The following is a 25,676-nucleotide window of genomic DNA, read 5'->3' as shown; positions in this document are numbered from 1 at the left end:
AATAATGTTCGTTATACCTTTCTGAAGGTATGGTTCAATGAATCATTTCTATATCCTTCAAGGGACTGAACACTATTGAAACCGACGAAATAGAGAGATCAAAATCGAAAGAACCACATCTGCTATATACAAGCACGTTCCCGATTACGCGATTGCAGTTGCATACGCGGGCGTCGCCTTGAGCTGCTTTTTCACCCAAGCAAGAGAAGAGAAATCCCTCTGGTATTCCACGACTTTCGCAATAAGCAATTCGTCCATTGATATCCTATGTGTCGAAGAGAGACGCGGATCTCTTTTTCTTCGATTTCTGAATCGTACTTGCGATCGTTTTTAGACTTATTCGCGCTAGATTCTTCCGATACACGACACGGATAATAAACGACGAAAACGTAACGGCTTGGGGACGTTATAATGGATCCTCCTAGGAATCCAATGTTCCAGGTGAACGCGTGAACGCTTCACCACGTTTCTTCCGCATCGCGGAGATTCACAAAGACGAGATAAAATTGGAGCGTGCAAATCGAAAGAGAGATCGCGAATTTTTCAAATTTATCATCATTTGTCTCAGTGGGAAAATTACATGGTAGGTGAAAAGGTATTTAAGCAATAGGACTGTAGGAGTCAATTAGCAAACGTTAATGGAAAAGATGTTCAGAGAGTAGATTTCAGAAAAAAAGTAATTACGCGCAGGAAAGCGGAGATTGAACAGCAAAGTTCAATTCTAAGAAATAAATCTTCTGGAGAAAAATATTGAACTGGCGAAAAAGTGGCATATCTCTGTTCCGGAGCAACGATAAATAACAGTTGGTAGAAAATAATTTTATAGATGCTGTATTTGTACGACAATTAAGTAACGAGGTAAATTTTTGATAACGTTAAAAACTAGACAATATACGTAATATATTTGAGTTAGCTTGTCTTATTAAGAGAATTAGTCATTTCTGTGGCCAGTGACGCATGTTATCTAACACCTTCCAATTTTTCACTTATGTCATTGATCTACTAAAACTACGATACGTATACGTTACGTATACATCGATATATTATCTTCTCAATACGGATTAATTCTCACACTACACATTGACATTTACAAAGTATATTACATTATAGAGTACTTGGAGTATTAATCCATGTTCGTGACCCGAATACGTTTCTGATCTCTTTATAAGGATCGCGCAGAAAAGTGTATCACGAACGATGCGGCCATTAATTACGACATAAATCCATCAAATTGCGAAGGAACGTACAATTTTCCAATTTCAAAGGAGACTCGGGTTCGTTTTTTCTCAGAGACCAGTTATCACAGACCTCGTTGAACGCATTTTACCACTTATACCAAAAGAATGGATGTTGGCAAACACGAGCATAGAACATAGAAGCCAAAGAATTAAAGTGACAAAAAGAGAACGGGTAGATATTTCACGAAAGTAGAAACAGATTAGAATCTCGGAATTAAATTTAAAACACGGAAACGGACTACTTAAATTTGTTGCAGACAGCGTCTAGAAATACTTCATGGAAGCGTGTTCCTTTTTATTTCTGTTTTATATTAATCCAGCTTCATGTCACGATCTAACAAGTGTCGTACTCTGTTGTACGTCTCGAATGAATTTTCTGGACAGGAACGCGAGTTGATCGTGAGCATAGGTAGCATCGGACGTGACCGCGCATACGCTGTGCACGTCCGTTTCGAGTGCGAAGTCGCCGACACGCTGACCCTGAGGAAAACGTGTCGCAAGTTTCAACAATCTCACCGACGACGTAACCCACTTGGCGATCGAAAACGCGAGATCTCACTTTCCGCCGTGGGCGAAACTGCTTACCCACTATTCCCGTAAAACACCTATCCATCGTTTTAATAGCTGTGTATTTCGATGGATTGTCTATTGCTTTTAATTTCCATTAATTTCATATTTCGTTTCTATTAGCTTCTAATGACGAAGCAACGTGATTAACGTTGGGACAGGCAATGGAATATAAAATCTATTTTGAGAGAAACTGAGGAGTGAAGCGTTTATATATATACTTTGAAGTTTACAAAAGTTACGGAGGCTTTGTGGTTAAAGCTTGTGGCATGGTGGCTGCTATTGGATTATTAAATGTTCTTTATTTTTGATGTTTTAATATCTATAAATTATTATTGAGTTATTGATTTCTCTGCTGTTCTTACGTTGTTATTGCTGCATAATGTTTGGCGATTATTACATCTGTATATAGCAGTTTTTAGTGTTATAATTACCAAATCTAAGGATATAATGAATAATGGCCGTAGAAGAAAAATTTGCAACATTAAAAATTGTATTATTCATGCTTGCTCGTTAGGAATCGCAAAGATAATTTGCATAATTTAAATGAAAGGAACTAAGTATATCGCAGTATATAATACAAATATTTCAATCACTACAAACTGTAAAACATTTCTAGTTTATTATTTATACGAATACAAAACTATAAAATTCAAGTGAACAAAGATATAGTATTTCGAAAAATTCGTTCATTATATGAACATCAAAAATACAATGATATAAATTGATCGAAAAAGAAAAAATTGCAAATGAAATGTAGCTGTAACTCAACATTGGCCTTAATGAGTTCGATTATAAGAATCTTGTAGATAGATTGTTAGGATTTAGGATGATGCTTCGTTGCGAAAGTTGATTAAACACGCATCAAACAGCCAACCAGGAAAAGGGCAACCTAACAGGATTCGATTTACTCTTTCGAAACTGAACGCTATAGTTGAATGCACGAATTAAATACTGACACAGCATCGACTTAACTACTTGCACTCGCACATACGTATGTATAATATGTTAGTTAACTAACTCCGGATAGTTCTTTGCGAGCGTAAAGCCATCTTTGAAGACTTGTCCACGCGTGTGCGTTTAATCATGCCAGGATGATGATCGCTCTCACTTGCTCAATAAGTTTTCGCAATCGAAACATCATGTACATTCGTTCGTCACCATGTTTAGCGATGGTAAGGGTGGTTTTGACGCGAAAGGATACGTTTTCACGCTTTTTCTCCTTTTCTTTCGTGATAAAATACCTTGTTCGTCGCGTGACATAATCATGACGTGAGCAGTAGAGATAATTCAAGCGTTAAGCTTCGAGTTTTTAGCGACTGACGTGGAAAAGGTCAGTCCGGTTTTCTTATATAATGGCCACTTGGACGGTTTGAAACGTGATTTTCTACAACTCCTTTAGGATGTTGATAGAATGACAATTTTATACCATGTGTTAGAGGAAATATTAACAAATTACAAGTATTATAGGAATTATTAATGAATTATAAGTTTCTCTTCTTGCATCAGTTTTCTTTGGTAGAAACCTTTTTTAAGCTTTTTCCCATTCTTCTCTATCCTCAATAAATATAAACGATTCTCTCGAATATCGATATACAAATGCAATACTCATCATTGACAATTGATCACCTTGTACACCGACGTAGCATTTATCAACGTATCATTAATTTACGATTTATTAAGCAGATTACTAAATAGTTTTACACGTTTTGTTAACCACTGCCATCAATATTCTTGAATACTAATGGAAACAAAGACAAGGAACAAGACTGCCATTTATTTCTATCAAGCAATGATCATTTATGACAGTTTAATAACAATTTAATTCTCCAACTCCATTCTCCAATTTGAGTAAATCCATTTATAAAAGCAGCTTGGTGCCGAAACCAATTCATCTAAAACTCTTTAGCAATAGCTTACTACTGTAGGAAAATTGTCTTCATTTATTTAAAAACAATTTACCACTAACCGAGTCGTGTTAGTACATATCTGCTTAAGAACAGTTTACTATCAATTTCCATTTACTAACTTGATACTATGGAAAGAATAGAAAGAATTGACTGACCTTATTATTGTACCTAAATGTTTAAATATGTTTAAGAATATTTTACTACCACTTAAATCGACTAAATCGAACAATAATTCGATATTAAAAAATTTCTTTTATCTTCCTCACGAGTTAACAAACAGGATTGTTTTCGACTTACAACAAGAATTTCTCATGTTCACGGAAATGGAGAACCATGTCGCGGGACGGAAGAGGATCGTCGAACGAGGAATACATTTGTTTTGCATGCTTAACCGCCAAAGAACGTGAAATCCTGTGCATCCAACGTACGGAGCTGGTTCGACGGAGAAAGTGTTCGATCGTGGGAACCGGTAACAGCGCTATCAACGCGGCAGATTAATTTCTTCCAGAATTGTCTCTGAACATTTTTTCGCTGAAACTTTGTACGCTGAAACCGTTTTCTTTCTTCGCCATCTTCATTAATTCTGTGTCATATAAATTAAGTTTAAGGAAAGAAACTAAATTTCCAACTCTTCTAATTCACAATTTTCATTAACCATACCGCTATATAAATTAGATTTAAGAAAGTACAAAATAAATTTCAAACGCTCATAACGCACAGTTATCATTCGCTTCTTCCACTAAACATCGATTTAAAAGTTAATTAATTAATGCAATTAATTAGGAATGCAAACACATAGCTCAATTTGGAATAAACTGAGATTAACTGCCATTTATTACGTCTAGATTTCCTCCTAATTAACTGCGAAAATCCAGCGTTCTTTGATAACTGCAAAGAAACATCTAGTGTGCTATAATTTTATTCGTTTACTTCCTTATATTCCGTATTATAATCCATACATTAAGAGTTAAAAGAAAAATTCGCCTTGAAAGGATTAAAAAACTCTTATTTACTACAATCTTCCTCTTTCTCTGCGTCAACCAACAGTCGACAGTTCTTATCGTGAACTTGTAATCCACACTTACACAGTTCAACAAGCTCGTAATACATCAAACTGCTTGGTAAATTCCATGAACTGCCAAAAAAACCTTCCAAGTGGTTAATTGTATCTGTGATTCACGCTTTATCGAGGATTATTAATCTCGTTGGTTTTACGAGATAAGCACGTGTACGTCGCGGAAACCTACCTCAATATATCGGTCTTGCGAACGCGCGACGCGATTCGATCGCCGCTTACGATATCTCGATCGGTGGCTTTCACAGCCGTTCAACCAGGAGGAACGGAGATCAAAACGATACATTATCAGGCTCCCGAGTCGGAACAAGGATCCGCTGGATTGGCTCGAGCCACACGCGAACTGGAGTAGCGAGCAATACCGTTAAAAGCAGTCCTCGTGTCTGCGATTACCTTTTACTCCTCTTTCTGACTTCCTTTTTCTGGTCAGGGACGCCGACCACGACTGCAGCAATTATCGCCAGACCTGGACCTCATTCAGGGCACTGGATTATATTCGAGACTGCTTGGTACGTAGAGAAGTTGGCATTGTCGCGAGGAAGTTAAAAATTTTAGTAGAATTTTGTCGGACATATTGAAGAAGTTTGACGTTGGCATGATAAAATTATTTCTACAGATTTCCTTCATATTATTCGCAGGCTGCTATTACACGCTGATAAAAAATCGACGAGTTCACCGCCAATAAAAATCTTCGTAAAAAACTAAATTAGAATCATAGAGGAAATCTAAAAAATTCTTATCAATATCACAATTATATTTCTAGTATTAGAAGTTGGAATATTTTCTCTTGGTTAAAATATCGTTAGTGAAATTATATGCATTTCGAAAATTATATAACCTAACTTGACGTAACCTAAGCCTTTTTATAGTTACCTGTAAGGAAATGTTTTCAATAGAAGATTAATGTTCTCTAATGATTTTCAAATTCTTTCCTGCTCCGCCCCCTTCCAAAAATAAGGAAAAATATCGAGTAAAAACACGTGTACTCGTCGTATGATTAAAAATACGGGTTTCTCGTTTATCAAGTGACATTTCCGACTACAGGAGAAATGAAATAACACCTAGTCCGTATGGTAATTCTGAAAGTCGCTGGAACCGATTGGAAACGGATACGAGATTAGAGGGGAGAACGACCCTGGCGCTGCTCGCTGTCACGTTTCGACCTTAAGAAACCAACGACAGTGTCTCTCGGTTCAAACGCTATATTTTATTACTAAAATGAAGCCAACAACGAAAGCCGAGGTTCACGGACCTGGTTGCGCGCCAATTGCATACACGAGACTCGAGTAATCGCCAGTGGAAACGAACGTTTCCTCGGTTATGCGTTCCGTGATTCACATAGCCGCGGTAAAGACAGTGCTCGCATCTCTTCCGTGGAAAACGTACAGTGTCTTCCTGATGTTGTTGCAAATTAGAGAAAGCACACACACGCGTCGGGAAACTGCAGGATACTGGGCGATTTGATTGGAACGTGTGTTCCCTCTTGAGATGAAATAGGAAAAATTCGCGACGAACCGCAAATAACTTAATAAGAATTATGCTTCTACGATGATACAATTTTTCCCACGTATAATTGTGCAAGTACCGTATGCGCTTTCACTTTCCATTTAGTAACATTTGCGTGATTTATGTAACAAATATATTTTTCTTTAGTCTAGTTTGGGCTTCAATACGGAATCACTGTAGTATTCCAATAAAAACCGGCCTACGTAAAATATTTTCATGCAATTACTTTAGGTTCCTGGCACAAATTTAACGCTGTAAGATATTTGATATTTCAGTACGGGATTCAGTACCGTATTGAAACTCGATGAAGCACGTATTTGAGTGCGAAATAATCTTACTAGTGTTTTAAAAATTTTGCGATGCAAAATATTTGAACACAGTATATGATACTGTGCCAACCATTGAGTATAATATTTTAACCATTTATATTTTTATCCCAATTCCCTACCAGAACTTTGGCGATACAAAGCATCAGAATAGACAAAACCTTAGTACTCTAGATCAAGAATCTATCAAAGGAAATCAACAAATTTCAAATCGAAAAATTCATATCTTATTGAACGAAAATCAAGACAATATCTGTATTTTCTTCAACGTTGAAAAGTCATACGGTAACCACGCGAAGGTAGCAATACCTGAGAACCACGGCAAGGAGCTGTGCACGAAGCATGACCACCGCCACGTGACCTGTCGGACGCACGTGACCGACAGCGTGTCAGAGAGTCAAGCAAACGGATAGACAGACAGATACACGCGGTATACTCGACCACGCAACCACCGCTTCTTGCATCTTTCGACTGACCAACGATTTGCGTCACAACGTGCCGCAGATGGAGACAACCTAAATACAGTCTTACTCGTTATTAGGTCAGCGATAGACACAACCGCTCACAATATATTTAATGAATTTCTACGTTCGTCTTGGTTTCGATCGATCGCGATACCAGAGGACCCGATGTGACGTTATTGGAGCGAAACAGAACACGTTGTAGTTTGCAGCTAGTAGATAAATGCGTCACAGAAAAGTATGGGATACAGATAGAAGTTGAAGATTTCAACTTCGAATTCCACAAGGTGTCGCAATGACAAGGAAGTGATATTTGAATATTTAGAATGCTCCAAATAGTATTCACGTTTGGATACGAGATCACTGAAACGTTCATTGAAAATCACGCAAATCGCTGTCCCGCTTCATAGATCCATCGGTCGTATCATCGATCCACCTGCATCAGGTTCGAGTCGATCGGCGGAGGATACGCTCCTCCTTCGAGTTTTCGCGGCGAAAGGCGACTCGGCCTTGACTGTTTTGAAAAAGCGCCGCGAGTCACCCAGGCGGCACGCGGTTTTCAACGAGTCTCTATCGCGATCCTCCTGCGGCTAAGTGGAAAACCGGTGTGAAAAGATCGTTCTGCAAGAGTGAATCGTTTTGCGTGGAAATCCGCGATAACAAGCAGATCATCCAGCGATGGAAAGTTCTGATATCACCTTTGATAACCATCCAAAGACGATCTGGGGTGACAAATGCTTTCATATTTTCAGGCTTAATTGTCGAAATCTGACACTGAATCATGTTGTAAAAGTCGAAGCATTTCCGTACTCGCTACTTTTTTTTTTAATGCGACGTATTTTCTTCATAGATTTGAAGAAGCATAAGGTTCAAACGAAAAGAGGAAAAAAGGCAATAGAGGAGGAAATATCAAACGAAATTTGATTGCAAAATCGTTATCACAAAATTGTAAGCAGCATTGTTGATATTGGATTTACAAATATCTTTGACAATTTTTTACAGTAATCCAGAATCCATCGCTACAGGTAGATTTAATATTACGTTGATAACAAAGCATTTATAAAAAATCTTTTCCTCAATTTCGTTCGTATATTATGCTTTTGCAATTTGTCCAGAAAAATGAAAAGCATCCTATAAACATGCCATTACGTATCCTTCTTCAAATTTCCTCATCTATATGACAACTTCTGAGCAGAAGCAATCGAAACAGAACATTTTCAATCTATTTCCATCTGTGCCGATGAAATGAGATTCTAACGAAAAAAGCTACTTAACTCAAGATCAAACTACTCTTGCAACGCATTACCCGTTACTTCTGAGTCATTCTATTTTCCGTATGATTTATACTAACCGTAGACCGTGCTAACGAGCCACCTTGCTGCAATTACCACTATCTCTCAGCAAATAATTTCATTCTCAAACATCGGTAAGAACTGTCAATCGACGCGGTAGCCGTGTCACGCCAAACACGCGACCGCGTGTTCGCCGCTTCCGTTCTCCATTCGAATTCCTCGGACAGCGATCTCGTTTGAATCGTTTCGCGAGCATCCGCTCTCCCGATTCCGCAATCCTTCTCGGACCACCTGCGATCTGTTTCATACAATTTCCGCTGCGAACACCGTCGTTTTCATTTTCGTTTGTTACCATTTCACGCAATGTAATTTTTGTAAAATACGAAGAAAGAAAATTACCACAGAGAATTGTGGATTATTCTTATTAAGAATTCGTCTTCGAACCTAGTAATAAATTATAGTAATTAATAACTGTAACATATAAATATCACAATAATAGAACAAACGTCGTGACGTATTTTAATTTAATGTATTGATAAATATATCGTGCTAAAGGTAATTTCAATGTTTAATTGAATGTTACATGAAACGTAAAGATATTTTAATTTGTCCTCCAGAAATTTAAGCTTGATTCATAAAGTAATTGTCCTCGTAAGTCGATTCAGCTCTTTCCATTAAAGATTCAAAAAATGGTTTTTTTATTAATATCACTGCATGCATTTTATATGTTTTCAATTCACGAGTCGTATACAGAATTTTATAAGCTTTTCTGTATCAAATTTCATGGGAAAAAAACGTTCAGTATCATTAGAAATTAGAGTATGTGAATCAAAAAACAAGCGACCAAGAATTCAAAACAAAATTTCTAGAACAAAAGGCAATTAATTTCCGCGACAATTGACGATCAATTTTCCCAAATTATCACACGTGTATCCAATTAGCAATATCTTGTTAACACCCATGAATTTAAAACAAGACAAGATACTAGTATCAACAAGATTCTGTTATTCTTTTCACCATCCGGAGCGCCATGCTTGTTATACGATCGTTAGAGACGATCACCAATGATCCCCTAAGGATAAATCGTTATTCTCTTCGAAGCGGAGATCGGGAACATCGATTCATAGTCTCGTAGTTAGGATGTCGGGCAATTATCGGCCGATTCTCGTGTGTAGCTGCTATGTATAATCCGGTTGATCGAAATAATTGGATGGCGATCACGAGAGGTCCGGCATAGATCGGTCGCACAGCTTGATCTCGATACGCGAAACTTTCGAGATAAACTGGTTCCCCGTACGCAGTTCGGAATTTGTCCTCGATACATCTCATTAGCTCCGTGCATCCTATCCTGAGATATCGATAACGAACAGTTTTGCATTCCGCCGTTTAAACGAAACACGCCGTTTCTCGTGCAATTTCGCATACCATTTCGCTAGACGAGTAATGCGATTTAGTATATCAAGGTAATTCGATTTACTATATGAGGATAATTCTACAAAATCTTGAAAATCTTGATCCAACGGTTACGAGTGTTAGACTGAACCATTGTTACGGAGGTTAGTTTTGATTTGTAGAACATAGAAAAAGAAGTATTAACAGTAGAGTAAACTATTCTAACCTGGCTTGGCGTTTAACGCTATTCTACGGATCTATTATTCCGAGGCAAACTAGTTTTTTAAATATAGAATCCAGGAGACAAAGAACCGTAACAGTTCGATAGAAGAAAATGTAGAAATATGCATGCTGTAAGCTTTTATGCGAATTACAGTTATCTGCAATTTTCTGGTTTTCTAAATTTGTTTTTTTTTTTTTTATTTTACTAGATCCTTTGACCTGTATGTGTATATTACTGTACTGTACTTATTATACTGAGATTAATTATGTCGCAAAAACTGGGTAATAGAATTGTGCAGAATTTTTGTGAATTTAGTGATTTCATGGTATTCCGTGCAATATTATATCGATCAATAGATTTAATTCGATAGGCTACCGATCATGCTTTAATTGCGAGCATTGGAGAAAATCAGTGAAAGTTAAGAAGCCTTTCTATCTTTCAACATACTAATCCTGAACAAGGGAACCACTTTTAGATTTCTTATAAACCTGTCGGATATAGAACAATGAAACGCGACAATAGTCGCGTAACAATTATCACACTTTCGAAAATCTTAAAAAATAAGTTAAAAAGCAAACAATAGAAAAGAAAAACACGAATCGTAGTAAGATCGAGCTAAAGAACTTTTATACGTTATTAAGAAATCCTCTCAGTTAAGAAACTCTCTAAGTAACCGATTGTTTAAATAACAGCAGGCAAAAGAAATCAAGAAACGGAATGTACACGCATTCCTTATGCACTGTTCGACTAGTCACTTAGGCCGAGTCTGTTAATTACTCTATCAACAAAGAAAGTTCACGAAGCATCCACAACGAATTCACGAAAGCAGCAGAGATCTAATGCAGCATCCAAAAGAAAGTATTGAACGAATCATGAATCATTCATAACGAACTTTTACTTCGAAATTTTATTAATTTCTGCAATTTTATGTATTATTAATTAATATTTAATATTGCACATACATAGACGATCAGAATGATAATCGGAATGATAATGATGTTTGGCTATGAAAAATAAAACGATATATTTAAAACAATACAAAGGCATAACTCTTCTCTTCACTTATTATGGTCTGATCATAAAAAGCAAATACCACTTCAATAAATAAATCAGCTCCTCTTTAGCGCGGTATGTCGTATATCTTGTTTGCCCTGTTTCACTGTTTATAGCAGCAATTTTATTGCGATTAAACGTGAAATCTTGGCCGTTGGAGGGAAGATGTCCAGCAGGCAGACCATACAATTTATTAGATGCTTAAAGACGACGTGATCGGCGTAAAATTTTTCACGTGTCATTAGCCACGACGGAAGGAGGTGCAGATAGCGCGACGACGTGCACGCGATAATTCCGCTATCTTGGGATAAATTATGAAGAAAACGATTCGTTTAAAAGATAGGGAAGAAAGTAGGATCGTGGGTGCGACGATTCCGATCGAAGTTCCGGATTCTGGTGAAATCTTTTGGACTACTTAATTATTATACGATACCGAACTTTTCTGTTTTCTCCTGCGCCATACTATGTTCATAGCATATAATAGTTGTCGATTTTGCATAGATTTAGGTTCAACTGATAATTCACATTCAGATAAGTTAATTTGTCTGTTTCACTTAATAGATTAAGACATTCTAAAGAATTCGGATGTAATATTTAAAAAAAGAACATGGCAACAGAGATTTAAAACACTGCGATTCCTCGTAAAACGAAATTGCTTTACATTTTTTGAAAATTGTGTTCTTGAAAGCTAAGAACAATGGAATCATAATTGAAGTAATAAATCACGAAGAACTGAAACGCAGAATCTGCTTCATTTATCGATCTATTCTATCAAGTATCGAATACTTTCAATACAGGACCAAAACAGCGAAACAAACGATAATTAAAGAAACTCTGCGATAATTGGTATTTGGTACAAAATGAAGGTTTCGCGGTATTTCATCGCAAGTATCAAAAATACAACGCGTCGTCTATGACATCACAAGATCCAACGTTTCCGTGGACTATCTCGCAAACCATTACAAACTGGTCTGACAAAGTAACAGACCGTGAACATCTCTCGCTGAATCTCCTAGCCACATTTCTTTCTTCTTTTCTTTCGACTCGCTATATTCGATTCATGCACCCGTTGCATCGTGTCCAGTTCTTTCTCATTCTTTTTCCTCTTTCCCATTTTCCTGTTCTTCTTCTTACCCGCTCTTTTTTTCTTCGTCACTGATCGCCACATGAAAAATCGATTCACGGACCGTTACGCATTCGGCTCAGAGAGACCCCAGCTGAGAAATGACTGTTACGGGGCGGCGAGCGCGCATCCGCCTCGAAATAGGAAGCCTCGTAGGACGCACAATGAAACAATGAAACTGTTACGTGCGAGGAAGGAAAGACGAGGAGCCCCGTGCCCTCGAAAGATCCCCTTTCGTTCATTCGCGAGTACATCGGTGAAACTTCTCACTAGACTGCGAATTTTAAGCATTTGTGGGAACTTTTAAAGCGCGAAAGTCATAAGTCATATAATATACAAAAATGTATTTCTTGTAAAATATATGTTCATAACGATAATAAACCTTGCTTTTCTTCTTTTACATTATGCATTACATCGTATATCTTGAATTTCGATTTCTTTGATAGGAAAATTTCATATACACCCTCTACCTTGTCCAAAACTGTACGACATACTTTTACGTATAAAATAATCTGCTAAATGATTTACATATTCGTCTACGTCCTACGTAGGATAATCAATTTTTAAATCCTATAAGATACTTAAGAACTACACTTTCTTCCTTAAAATATACGAAACACACAAACGAATTCTAGCATGTCGTTCAATACTGTACGACCATTTAACCGTGCATTATTCCAAACGATGTCATTCTCTTTGTCCTACATCATGTTCGAGATTTAGTTAGAAGGAACGATTTGACATGTCCTTGGCCGGTCCATCGTGATTTCTACGGTCCCTGTGATTTTCAGCGGCTCGATACTCTCGAAACAATAGCCGACGTTCGATTTGATCTTCGTCGAAAGATGCCGGACGAGGCGTTAATAATCGTTGGCCATTCATCCTCGTTTTTCAGCATCCTCACAGGGAATTAGAAAGTGAGTAGCCGATATTTGGGTCATACGGGGCCATTAATTGTTGCCACAGTTCGGATGAGTAACCTCGGTTCGGTTTACGAACCGATGCCTCTAATTATTAATTGCACGTTTTGTAAGTATATCCTGCAACGCGTTCAACCGTCTCGAATAATTGACATAAGCTTCTGTACTACGGATGGCTATTAGTTGTCGAGGCTGTTATTAATTTTGCAAATGAAGCAACGATGGAAAAGTGACTTCGCAACTTTGTCAAGGAATTTGACAGACTTGTATTGAAGAGGATGTTTCCATGCTTGAACTGGTGAAGAAGTGTTTTACCTTTTGTTCGTTCCCTTTACTTTCGAATAATATATCGTTATGGCTGTTCTGATGTTAGATTTTATATTGATTAGTATAGTGTACACGTAACAGTTAACTTATCTTCTATCGTTTCTCATCTTTCTTTGAATAAATTTCTCTGTTTCATTAGCTATATTTTAAAACAATTCGATACGTCTAAATATTCTGCGAAATTCCATTGTTTCAGGAAATTCCATTGCCAAGGCAATTAATTTTCACCCTGTTAATTCTCCATTAATTTCTCGGCATTCGAAGTAGGCTACGGAGGCTATCATTACCGATACGGATATAAAAGTATATGCATATAGGTGCTTATTGCACGTTCGATGAAAGTATACGGATCTCACTTGGCGCAGAGAGAGGAAAACACTTTCACATTTGTGTCGTTCGACAATACAAGCCATTTATTCGGGCGACCTGTTACTTCCAATAAAATCCATTTCATTTCTGTTACAACTTCTAACAATAGTAATTCCAAACTATATAATGAATCTATTTCTCGATTCGTTGAATTTTTAAAACATAGAATTGATTAGGTTTCAAGGCTTATTAACACGTTAATAGGAAACCAGATAATAGAATATTTGTGATTCCTTATATAAGTACAGGAATAACATCGCCGACGAGGCTATGCAAATTGCTTAAAAATTCTTGTTTTCAATAGTGTTGCATGGATGTTTCTTGATGTACTGTTACACGAGGACTTCTTTCGCAGGTGCTTGTAACGCGGACGTACTCCTGGGGAAAGTTTTCGTGTCTGCAAGGTGTAATATAGGCCGTGAATATTTATGCACCTGGTTGTCTTTGTTAATAGAAGGGATAGGTGCTGCATTGCCAGGTAGAAAGTATTTTGTCGCTTTTCATTTGAATAGATTACAATTTCATTTATTCACCAAAATTGAATAACGATTTCTCCTAATCCGAGAATTAATTAAATTTCTTCGTTGAGTAGAAATTGTTTGTCGATAAATATTATTTTAGTAATTTCACAAGTAAATAAGGTAGAAAAAGTGGTTATGCAAAGATATGACTACATGACCATAGTCTGTCAAGTCATTAATATTCCCTTCATATAGCGTCCGCAAAATATTCTATTACGATGTTAGTTATGCGAATCTGTAATTTTAACAACTTATTAATGAAATTCTTCGACTGTCAAATCAAAAACTGTCAATATCACGAATGACACACATCAATCATATCTGTGTTTTTTTACAGCCTTGTCATCTATCTATACTACGTATATTTATACTTAAAAAAATTTCCATTGCAGAAGTTAAAACGTAATTAGTATTCCATAACATACGTGAAACATTTTCTAAGCGGCAATAAAATTTGTTTTAAATATCAGATCCATTCCCAAAGAAAAGTTTCATTGAATTTCCCTAACAAACAATAATCTATATATGTATTATACAATTTAGAATGAACATCAAAGGAATGATTATATACTAGCCTATAAACTACAACCACGATGATTCTCTGTAATTAACGAACGAGATAAGCTTATGTAAAAGAACTTGGTTAAAGCGACTCATAAAATTCTTGAACACATCTTTTCTATCTATCTACAACTTTCCTTATCCACTTTTTCATCCATTTCTTAGTACCATTTAATCTAATTGACGTATCCTATTATTCGATCATTTACTGATCGTAACGAACAACCGAGTTCGCAATATAATTAGTATATTCTCTTATTAATTGAAGACCGCAGGAGGAAAATATAAGCTACGTAACTATAGTTTTGTATAATAATTCTTGCATTGCCGATCCATTTCTACAAGGCTTGTACCCTTGGCCCTAACAAATCGTTCCCATTTCCAATTATATTAGAAAGAATTATTAAACTATTTCACCTTGATCGTCGAACAGCACAAAAATTAGAAAATAACCAAAAATGGAGTTATCGTATTTTCTCAACGTAATTTTGAATTCCATCGAACGACGACTCGATGAATAGGAAACACAGTACACGCGTTACAGATACTCCAAGCGTGACCAACTTTGCGATTCGGATGAGCAGGGCCACGTGGTCCTACAGGGTCCTATGTGGGCCGTGTGTTCCACCGAAATTCTCAGATCGCCTCGGGCCCATAACGGGCCGGCACACTGACTCCTTCTCCAACGACCACGCTTTTTCGTAATTGGCCAATGCAAATCACCATACCGACTACCCACTCGTACACTTAATCGACCCCTTTGTGCCTGTTCGTTGCTGCTACAGTCACAAGCTGCAATTTGCATCGAATTTATTATGTGTCCCCGGTGCGTGTTCTCTTTCGTTCGGTCTTACTTTCGAACGCCGACTACCTCCTCCTCGTCTGGCTATCTCGCATTCCCCACGGTCTTCCAGTGGCACAGATCTCTTTAGATCTATCGGGTTATCTATCAGCCGCTGTTTCCTTTCGAGGATTTGTATTTACTCTGATTTATGGTGACTAGTATCCGCGACGTTTCTATGGGGAGAATGTTAGAAAGCGCAGCTTGCTGGGATTTGACCACCATGAAGAAATGCAACTTGTGTTGCAAGCAATGAAAATTGACAATTTTAAGCGGAAGAAGATGAGAACGGTTAATTATGGTTTTTAGTTATATTATCGTAACGTATCGTACCGTATTCAAAGTTTTACGAATGTTTGTGAGCGATTTTTAGGAAATTCAAGACACAAAAATCTATATAAATAGGTATATCTTGTAAGTTAAAAATATTAGAAGGGAAACAGTAAATGCAGTGACTCTTTTCGTATTGATTGTATTCAGAGAGCGTAAACAGTGACTCGCTAAATCTCGATCTAGATTTGCTAAATCTTTTAATAAGGAGTTACAAAAAAACACAAAATGCTGTGTCAGTTTTTACTAATTATACTTTTAAAAAATAAATCGAATATTAAGACGCAGGTGTTTCTTGTTTTTTATATAATTACATTCTTGAGATATAATTGATAAAATATTAAAAGTTACTTCCTTTTAGTTTGTTTTATGGAAGATTCTAAAAAGTAACAAAACATTTAAGAAATCAATGTTTGATATTTCATGGCTTAGATAAGTCAGATAAGGATAACTAAGTTTGTAAATGAACATACTCAGTGGAAAACATTCCAAAGTAATTATTTATCGATTAAAATAGGCTTCAACAAGGTCGATGAATCGGAATATTTTTTATAGACCATGAATCCCGGTATAAGGATCGTGATCTGATTTTCGCGACAGCTTTCTCCTTGAAGCGCAATGCTCATCGTAGAATCGAAAGCAAAATTACCGTCTCGAAATTGAAGAGACTGGCATTCGACACTTGCGAGTGACGATGCCTGAAACGTGACTAATTTCGCCAGAGAGAACTACGATAATAGTATTCACGCACGACTAAATTGTTCTATGTTTCGTGTTAACGATCCTTCATTGAAATTTTTCTTTACGACGCGAAAGATAATAAATCTGACAATGAGATACTTCATCATTAGAAAAATCATAAAATTTAAATGGTGATGAGATTGGCATTTCAAAATCCTTGTAATAACGTTGTTAAATTTTTCTACACAATGTAAAGTACGATGTTTTATACAGACAAATCAAAAACTTTAAATGAAATTTAAAGACCTCGTATAAAAGGTATCGTATTATCGTATTAATTGAAAAATTATACGTATTTTACACGGAGATTTCAAAGATTCTATACATATAGCAAAAGCAGACTTTATGGAGAAGAATTCGGAAATTGTCAAAAATCTAAAACTTGGCATTCGAGCTAGAGATTTCTTAACAGCAATCGAATATTCAAGTACGTCGTCACGCATGGAAAAATAGAAAAACGACCGAGAATGTAAAAAGGATAGAATCACACTAGTATGCAGAACGGTGCTGGAATGTGGCATGGTATTTCAATGCGTAACAAAAACCAGTGGATAAGTCGTTTGCACGCTAGCCAGGGAAAGATTTATCGCGGTGACGTTCACGGCTCGCGAGAATCGCCCAAGTACGTAGGTGTCCCTGAAGAGAAGACTCTATGCGTTATGCGACGGTGGTAAAGGAATGGAGAAAGGTAATTCATATCGAAAGAGCAATGATGGCACGTGTATAACACGAAGACATCATAATAGTTGTTTGGTCGTATAGAAAAGTTGCGAAGAATTTTTCATTAATTAGTCGATATCTACAATACACATATTTCTGCTATACGTACATATATAATTACACGTATAATTAGACAGAATACGTCTACGAGGTTTTTAGTTATAGTATATTAACTCAGGCATACCTGAATTTTGTTTACGAAATTTTTCTAAATAACGAAGGGAGAATAATAGACATATCTAGGTTAATAGAAAACTAAATTGTGGAGAAAGGCATTTTGTTTCTCCTTGAAACAATTATGCTTATTCTTGAGAGAAATATAATCGATAATTCAAGTGGAAGAGATATCAAATCGCCACGGGTACACTCTTTTCCGTAGGTAACCGGACTTTTCCACGATCTTAACGCGGAGTATGGGAAAGGAACAGGCGTCTGTAGCTTTCGTTCCCAAGAAGAAACACTTGCCTTCTCTTTAGTGACCGATACCAAGATATTTTCCACGCGAAAACTCTCAGAACTAGATATGACTCACTATGAGTCACTGATTGTAGACATTTATGATTCTCATAGACCATTTGCGACAAATCATATTATTATACACCATTAAATAGCAAAATATTCTACATTCAAATATGATCAAAATTACTATTCCAATTCTATAACTATTTTACAAAATTTTCTTGTAATAAAGATAAAAATATCGGATGTCGCAGAATAAGCACCAAAATAACCTCAGGTTAGAGAAAAAGGAAAGGATGAATGTAACCATACGATGGTTCTTTGCATACCAAACAACTCTTTGTCAAAAAATATTTCTCCTATTCCTATGACTATGTAACAAATATTTAAAATAACAATTTTCACCGATCTACTCTATATATTATTCATACTTCCTTATATAAACACACAAGTAATATCACAAATAAAAAAATATACAAAGAAACTAACTAAAAATTTTTTCTTTCGAAACAATCACATCCATATCGCTTCAAATATTTCACAAAATCATCATTGAAATCACCACGTGAAGAACTGAAATAAATTCCAACGATTATGATGTTACATATAACTAATTCCAAAACATCGAAAATGGGGAATGATAACGTTTCGTGATCTCTAGGAATGCGATGCCATTGAAACGGCACCACGAGTTTGCACGTCCCGGTGTGTTCGAGGGTATGAACGTAGAAAGGCGCGGTATTTGTGCTAGTAGGTCGTTTATGGACCAAGCCCATAGAAGTTCCTTCGCTTCAGCGGGATCTCGTAATGACGTAGCACCGATCATGTTGCCGAGGCCGAAGGAACCGAAAGTCTTCGATTTACGTACGATCTAGCTTCGACCTTCCCCCATAATAGATTTCATCTTGATGATCCACGTGTGCTTCCTCCTCGCTTCTATGGTTCTGTGTATCCTTTTAATACGCGATCAACGAGATTTTGGGTCACGTTCCTTTGTCTCGATGATGTGGTGTTTATACTTTCACGTTTCTTTGCTGTGTGACTAGATGCGTGAGGTAGAAATTGGCATAGTTTTGCCAATGATGGAGAGGAATCGGTTGATTTGGTTTATCAAGATGTTTTGTAGCGTCCAGTGATTTTTTATTGAACGGAATTTTTTATTGTGATGGAAGTGAGAGTCGTAGATACCGTGTAATCGATAATTGTTCGGTTTAATTTATGCGATGGTATCTCGTTTCTTCTTTGCAAATTATTGATTATAATATAGAAAATATAACATGTTGGATAGACACGTATAATGTAAACGTCTTCTTGCGCAATTTATCAATCTGCGAATGACAAGTTGTAGATGTCTGCTTCAGAAACAGCTTTTAGAATTCTACAATTACATATCGAATAAGACCTTATAATTTCTTAACTATGCTTGTATACTTCCTTTCTGTTATATAAAAGAACTTATATTAATACTGATAATTTGTATCTTGAAAATTGTAGCTTGTAAAACCTCGCTAATAAGATTAGTTCGATCATTCGTGCATGAAGAATGGTCATGTTACAGAATTATTTTTCTATGAAGTAAAATTGAACAACAGTTATCAATGAACTAGAGATCTTTGAAAATCCCACCGACGTACGCTATCTGCTATCTATCCACTCTCTTGCGATGTTAGACCTTTAGCTTACTCTCACTCTTCAACACGTCTGTACTCAACCTCATCCACTGAAAGTAAATTTTAATGTATACCTCTTCATAAACGTCTAATCCATAGATGATTATCAACTTTAGCTTTACAAAACTCCACTATCCACAAAATAACAATAATCACTTGCTTTCCATTCTTGTTAACATTAATTTTTCACCTATCTGATCCGCGTCTCTAATCTATCAAATTATACACGTATATAACAATGTTTCGCCGGAAAGTAAATTATAATATTCACGCCAAAGATTTTTACCATCTTAGGTTAATATACTATCATCTTTTTATTTTCCTTGTGCTGGTATTCGCGTGTACGGGAAACGCAGCGAGCATAAAGAGCGGTGGATCCACGCGAATTCGCGTAACGCGCATCAATTTAGCGGAGTGAACTCGCTTTAATTAGAAATCGACACGGTCGTCGGCCTCGCCGGCACTCGATTTCATTATCATAACATCCCGCGGTCGTTCATACCGATCGCGCACACGCGACCTGGCATCTCCAAGTGAAAACGCTTTCTACCGATCGAACCAATCAAATTCCACCGGATCGAAAGGAGTCTTCGTCGGCCGACCATGTCTAACTATTTATCGTTCCTACTTCTCTCTTTAGTCTCTCTTTATTTTCTCGTTAGAAGCTATATGTATCGTCGTCTCTTTATAAAGAACCAAAGGAAGACATGTATTTTTCATATGTAGCACGAAATTTCCATTTCTTTGGGAGATGTTGATAAAGAGGGAGATTGGTGAAGATTCTTATGTGTTGAATGAAAGAAAATAGAATTTCTCTAGATATTTTTTAAATCAATATTAGGATTCCTTTCTTTCTGAGTATTTTGAAAGTAAAGTGGAAAATCAAATTGGGTCCTCTTTGTCGATTGACAATATTGAGCTATTTATGATCTCTGTTTCTCTTTTTATTGGCTCGTTAGAAGAGTTACATCTTCTTTTGTTTCTTTATTAGTAGAACGTTCGAACATAGAAATCTCCATTTCATTGAGAGATTCTAATGCAAGAAGATTGGAAAAGACTTTTTAATTGATAGAATACTGAGGTTTCTCAAATGCTTAGATTTCGATCATCGTAAAGATTGCCTCTTTTGTCAGTCTTTTGGTATCAAACAAAATAGCGATCAATCATTTTACATTACATCAATTTATATTACATTAACGCGAAGCTACTTTAAAACGACAGCTAAAAACTAACTGGTTAAAACGTGGATGAAACGTAAAACTAGAAATTGAATTACTTCGAACCTCGTAAAATTCAGGTCTAACGGGACTTCACCTACTCGTAAGACACGAAGTCTCTTAAATTAAACGTCTCTTAAATCCTCTGACAATGTACACATATGGGCAACGTTCCTTGTTAAGAGTACGTTGACAATCGATCACTAAAACATAGAGAGCGAAGGATGCGCACGATAGTTTCTCTTACCATAAACGTGTCAAAGGTTGTGGCTACTTTCTCATCGGGATGAATTTAATCCTTGCGCGCATGTAATCTAGTGTACACGTTAACTTGGAAATAGGTGAGCGGATGCCTTGTTCGAGATCGTGCCGACTGATCAGACCTCGATTCCTCGGCACGGAATCTCGATGTGACCCACTGTGGGTGCAAAACCACTCGTGTACCCTCTTTTTAGCTTCGTTAGTCGATGAAATTGAAAGATTCATGCCACTATATGCATACGTGTATGCATAGATTCACGAAGCTCAGTTTCTACGGTAAATCACTGACACTTATGGTTCCATGCAAAGCACGAAGGTCTTTGAAGAAATTATCGAATCTAATCTCGTGATTTATCATTTCTTTTTCGTCCTTAGAAGCTATCATCGAAGGAAATTGCGTTCATTCGTCACTGTTGGTGAAATTTCACAGTAGTTGTAAATTGGACAAAGATTTGTGTAACAGACATATTAAATACGTTTATATTCCAAAATTAAAATCTGAAGACTCCATATCAAAATATTGTACAAAGTTTGGCTTCAGCGATTTTCCAAATTTTACCGATTAAAGCAGAAACCAAAATTAGAACTGAAACTACACTTTCTCTCAAATACATTTTCATCGCAAACAATATTTCAAGCGTGAAAACTATCACAGAATCCAATAATGCAGTAGCAACCTTTTATATTTCGAATACCCAAGATGTAATCAAGGCCTCCAAGTCGACCAGCATCTCATTAAAAAAGAATCGTATTTCTTTCAGAAATTTCTCGTCACTCTCCACACTTTCTGATTTTCCAACCGTCAAATTCTGCTCATAAAAGAATCACTGTCACGAGGAGGAGGACAACTTCTCATCTTCTCGATGTAAGTCAAAATACGGTTGCTTTCACGAGACGCTTTCTCGGCTTCGAATCTGTGCACGGTCCGTTCTCTAGGAAGCGAAGATCTCCGTGCTGAATCCTCGGAGAAAAGGACACGCGGTCGAAGCGAGTCTCGTTGCGTAAGCGGCTATCGGTTTCACTTGCCATGCAATTTATCGTGTACGCAAGTGCACGATAATTTGTCGAGGGCAATGTCTCTTCCTTTACGCAGAACATAAGAGATGAAAGCCAGTCAGATCGTTAAGAAATCAGCGTTCGAATGACTAAGAATCGTGAAATTTTGGTAATTTTGGTATGCTGGTAAATTGTGATGTAAATTGACTGAAATATACAATTCACACTGCAATATTGGACATTCGTTTGTTTTGGTTAAAAATAAAACATGATTTATTCGGAGACTATCTTGCAATTAAGAGACAGATGAATTTGGCCAGTCATAGTCAGACGCTACTAGTAGCTGCGCTTCAAATGTAAGATAATTAGATGCATAGTATTTTTTTCCAGGAAAATCAACATTCTCTATTATTGCATCGATGCTATGGAAGCTAAAGGTAAATAAAGATTCGGAATCTCGGTTATACAATCGTTGCACAGAGTCAATGGAGTGGGTGAGGTCGGGGCATGATTCTCCGATCATTTCCTTCGCCTCGTTCGTGCTCTGTGTGAAGGGAAACAAACGAACTTTAACGTGAGAATCTTAGAAACTCTGAATGTAGCACAGACTCTAGAATTTATGACGAAACTCGAAAGCAAAATTTTCCAGTTTATAATTTTGTTTGCACACAACGTACACATTTCATAATTCAATTCATGTACATAACTAAGATTTCGAAGTAGAAGAATCGTTCAGCTATATCAGCTATAGTTTATTCGGCTATTCAATGGTAATTAGCATTCTATATCTTATGCCATGATAATATATGTATATTGTACAAGTACATAAAACAATTCGAAAAAGATCTTTTGCTTTCTTTGGTATTTAGAGCATTCCAGCTGTACGAATCCGAATATACAGATAGAGGAATCTCGAGCTCTCGCGACTGCCTCGCCCACGAAATCGAGTTCGCAACAACGCGAGTTGGCATTCGTGACGAATGCTTAAGCGAGAATTCACCGTTTACCGATGCAGGGGAGATCGGCTGGATGCCAGGGAAATATCAATGCTTGTCAAACGTTGAATTCGGAATACTCGATGATGGCGGGGTGAAGAAAATTGTAGCGCAACAGACGACGCTCCCTCGTCTTTCGCGAGTTGACACTACGAGTTTCTTAATGGCGAATGCGACGCGCAAAGAGAGACAATCGCCTCGACGATAATGGCTGTCGCGTGCGTTTTCGAAAGAGAAATTTAAACTTGAGAAAGGTATAAATTCTTCTATGAATTTCTGTATGATATACGCAAGACTCCGGACCATTAAAAAACAGCTAAAATATCAGATATTTCCTGTGCAATTTTGCAATAAGGAGATTCAATGCATCAGACGAAAGAACAAGGCTGGATGAATCGTTAGGCGTCTTTCCTTCAGCGAATTTTAATTTGCTAGCGACGATGATGATGAACCGAGGGAAAGCACCAGAGTTACGTCACAACGTGGACGTGCATCCACGCAGTTTCCCAGACACTTTCTACGCAATCTTTCGCCCCGAACCTGGTGGTTTCGCATCATTAAGAGGCTGTGTAAAAGACAAGTGAAGCAACGAGAAATTAAATACGAGCGAAATAATCGTCTCTGATGCGAATGTTTGATATTCCATTTACGAGATCGTCCGTGGCTTAAGGAGTAACGAATTATGATAATTGCGCACAATAGCGTTGCTAATCGCACATTAGTCCAGACATATTGTTATGCGGAATATTTAACAATCCTTACCTATTATAGTAACTTTAATATTAAGCACAAGTACTTTTCTAATTTCGTAATCGTTCTTATTATTTGAAGAAGAACCATAAGAGAAATCACACCAGAAAATCGTTTAGAAATATGAATAAACTTTCGTTAGAAACTATCGAAACTCAGTTTAATTTACAATATGCGTACACAGGGTGCGACGTTCGTCTTCATAGAATTTTGATTAACGATTTGTGTATTGCGAGGCCCTGTCGCGAGAGATTCTCAAGTGACGAAACAAGAAATTTGTCACGTTGTCCCTGCGAACCGTGCTTTACGAAATTCAACGACGAAGCGCGAGAATACGAATAAGAATGGATATCTAGAGTATACCGAGCGTCATCTGAAGTAATTCTACGACAACTTTAATTAATGACTTTCGTAGCTAATCACAATCTAGCTTTTTATGCCAACTGCGCAATTATACCAGCGGTGGTTCTTTGCTATTCTGAAACGCAACTTTACCTTCCAGGCTAATTGCGCGGAGGTGCCTGTCTATTCCTCCTGTAGTTAATTAAGGGGACTGTACGATGTTTAATTGATTCAGATCTATTTCGAATAACTCAGGATCTGATGGATAAAATCTTCGAGGATTTGTCCAAGTGGAAGTTCTTATAAATCTATGAATTTTGATGGATTGAATTTGTATTTAACATTTAGTATTTTTTAAACTAAATTAAAGTTGTCCACTTCTTTGTTCATAGAATTTGGTATTTAGGTTTCTTAAACGAGGAAGATGAAGCCAATTATCGTTGATTTCGAAATTCGGTATCCAAATTTGGGTTCCATTAACGATATACTTAATTATCTAAATCTCTAGCGTTTACGATCTCCTATCCAAGAATTTAAATGTTTACATGTATCATCTAGACCTTCCATAGAGTCAGCTCATTCGACACCATAGTTCGAGTTATTCACGAGACAAATGAGAAAAAAATACGCAATATCACCTGGAAAATTTTGTTACCTTCGGATCTTTAAACTTTTATGACCACAATGACCAAATGATATTATATAATAAAACATTTAAATGTCCGCAGGTATACAGAGTTCTATTAAAATTCAACTTTCTTCAACTAAAAATTTTGCCACTCGCACTACTTTTTCGTTGAGATTCTCGATTAAATACCATCAAAGATCTGAGATTAAGTAGAAACGAGAGAATCGTACAGAGAGATCAAGAATTCCTTGGTTCTGTAAATAGCTAAAAATAATCGCGTCAGCTGCGAATGCGATCCACGAAGACGATTACGGTAAATTATTCCAACCAGTCGGATTCTACGTTCGCGGATTTACGTGTTGCCGCTGGCATGCGTTTCGAAAGTGCAAGTGCACGTGCCTGAGGATGCGCCTCACGTTGTTACGTCCCTGCCACTGACATTTTCGCCGCGGACACGCGAAACACCAACGCAACAGACTCTGACTCATGTGCATCGGAGTTTGCATACGCATGAATTACGTGGAACCATGGGAATTCTTGCATGTCCTCGAAATTCTCTTTTTATTTGTTTAACTATTCGCGGACAAAATAGTTGTAAACTAAAGTTTCGTTTAAATTGATCGAGTTGTCTATATCGGGTGACTTTATCGATGTTATCCCATTGTCTCACTTAACTTGGAATGCTCCTTTAAATGTCAAGCGAGGTTCAAGATCCTTTAACTACAACTTAACTTGAAAGGAACGATAGTTGCTAAACGATATAATGTGCGTTTACTTTCGTGTTTCTTGATGTCAGATACTAAAATCGAGTCGACTTTAGATTATCCACTTTGTATTAATATGTATAGTGATTTCATACTAC

General features: G+C 37.0%; 1 protein-coding gene across 1 annotated transcript in view; it reads right to left on the bottom strand.

The window, feature by feature from the left end:
• LOC117210777 overlaps positions 1 to 7,866 on the bottom strand; it is a 42,583-nt gene extending 34,717 nt beyond the window's left edge. The window contains exon 1 of the mRNA XM_033454104.1: positions 7,782 to 7,866. Coding sequence (XP_033309995.1) covers positions 7,782 to 7,866 — 85 coding nt within the window. The remainder of the gene's footprint in view (positions 1 to 7,781) is intronic.
• Positions 7,867 to 25,676: the final 17,810 nt, after the last annotated feature.

The sequence above is a fragment of the Bombus bifarius genome, unplaced genomic scaffold (assembly GCF_011952205.1).
Source record: "Bombus bifarius isolate JDL3187 unplaced genomic scaffold, Bbif_JDL3187 scf7180000008212, whole genome shotgun sequence".
NCBI classification, from domain to species: domain Eukaryota; kingdom Metazoa; phylum Arthropoda; class Insecta; order Hymenoptera; family Apidae; genus Bombus; species Bombus bifarius.
The sequence above is the reverse complement of the archived record's forward strand: the minus strand, read 5'-3'. Positions and strand labels throughout refer to the sequence as shown.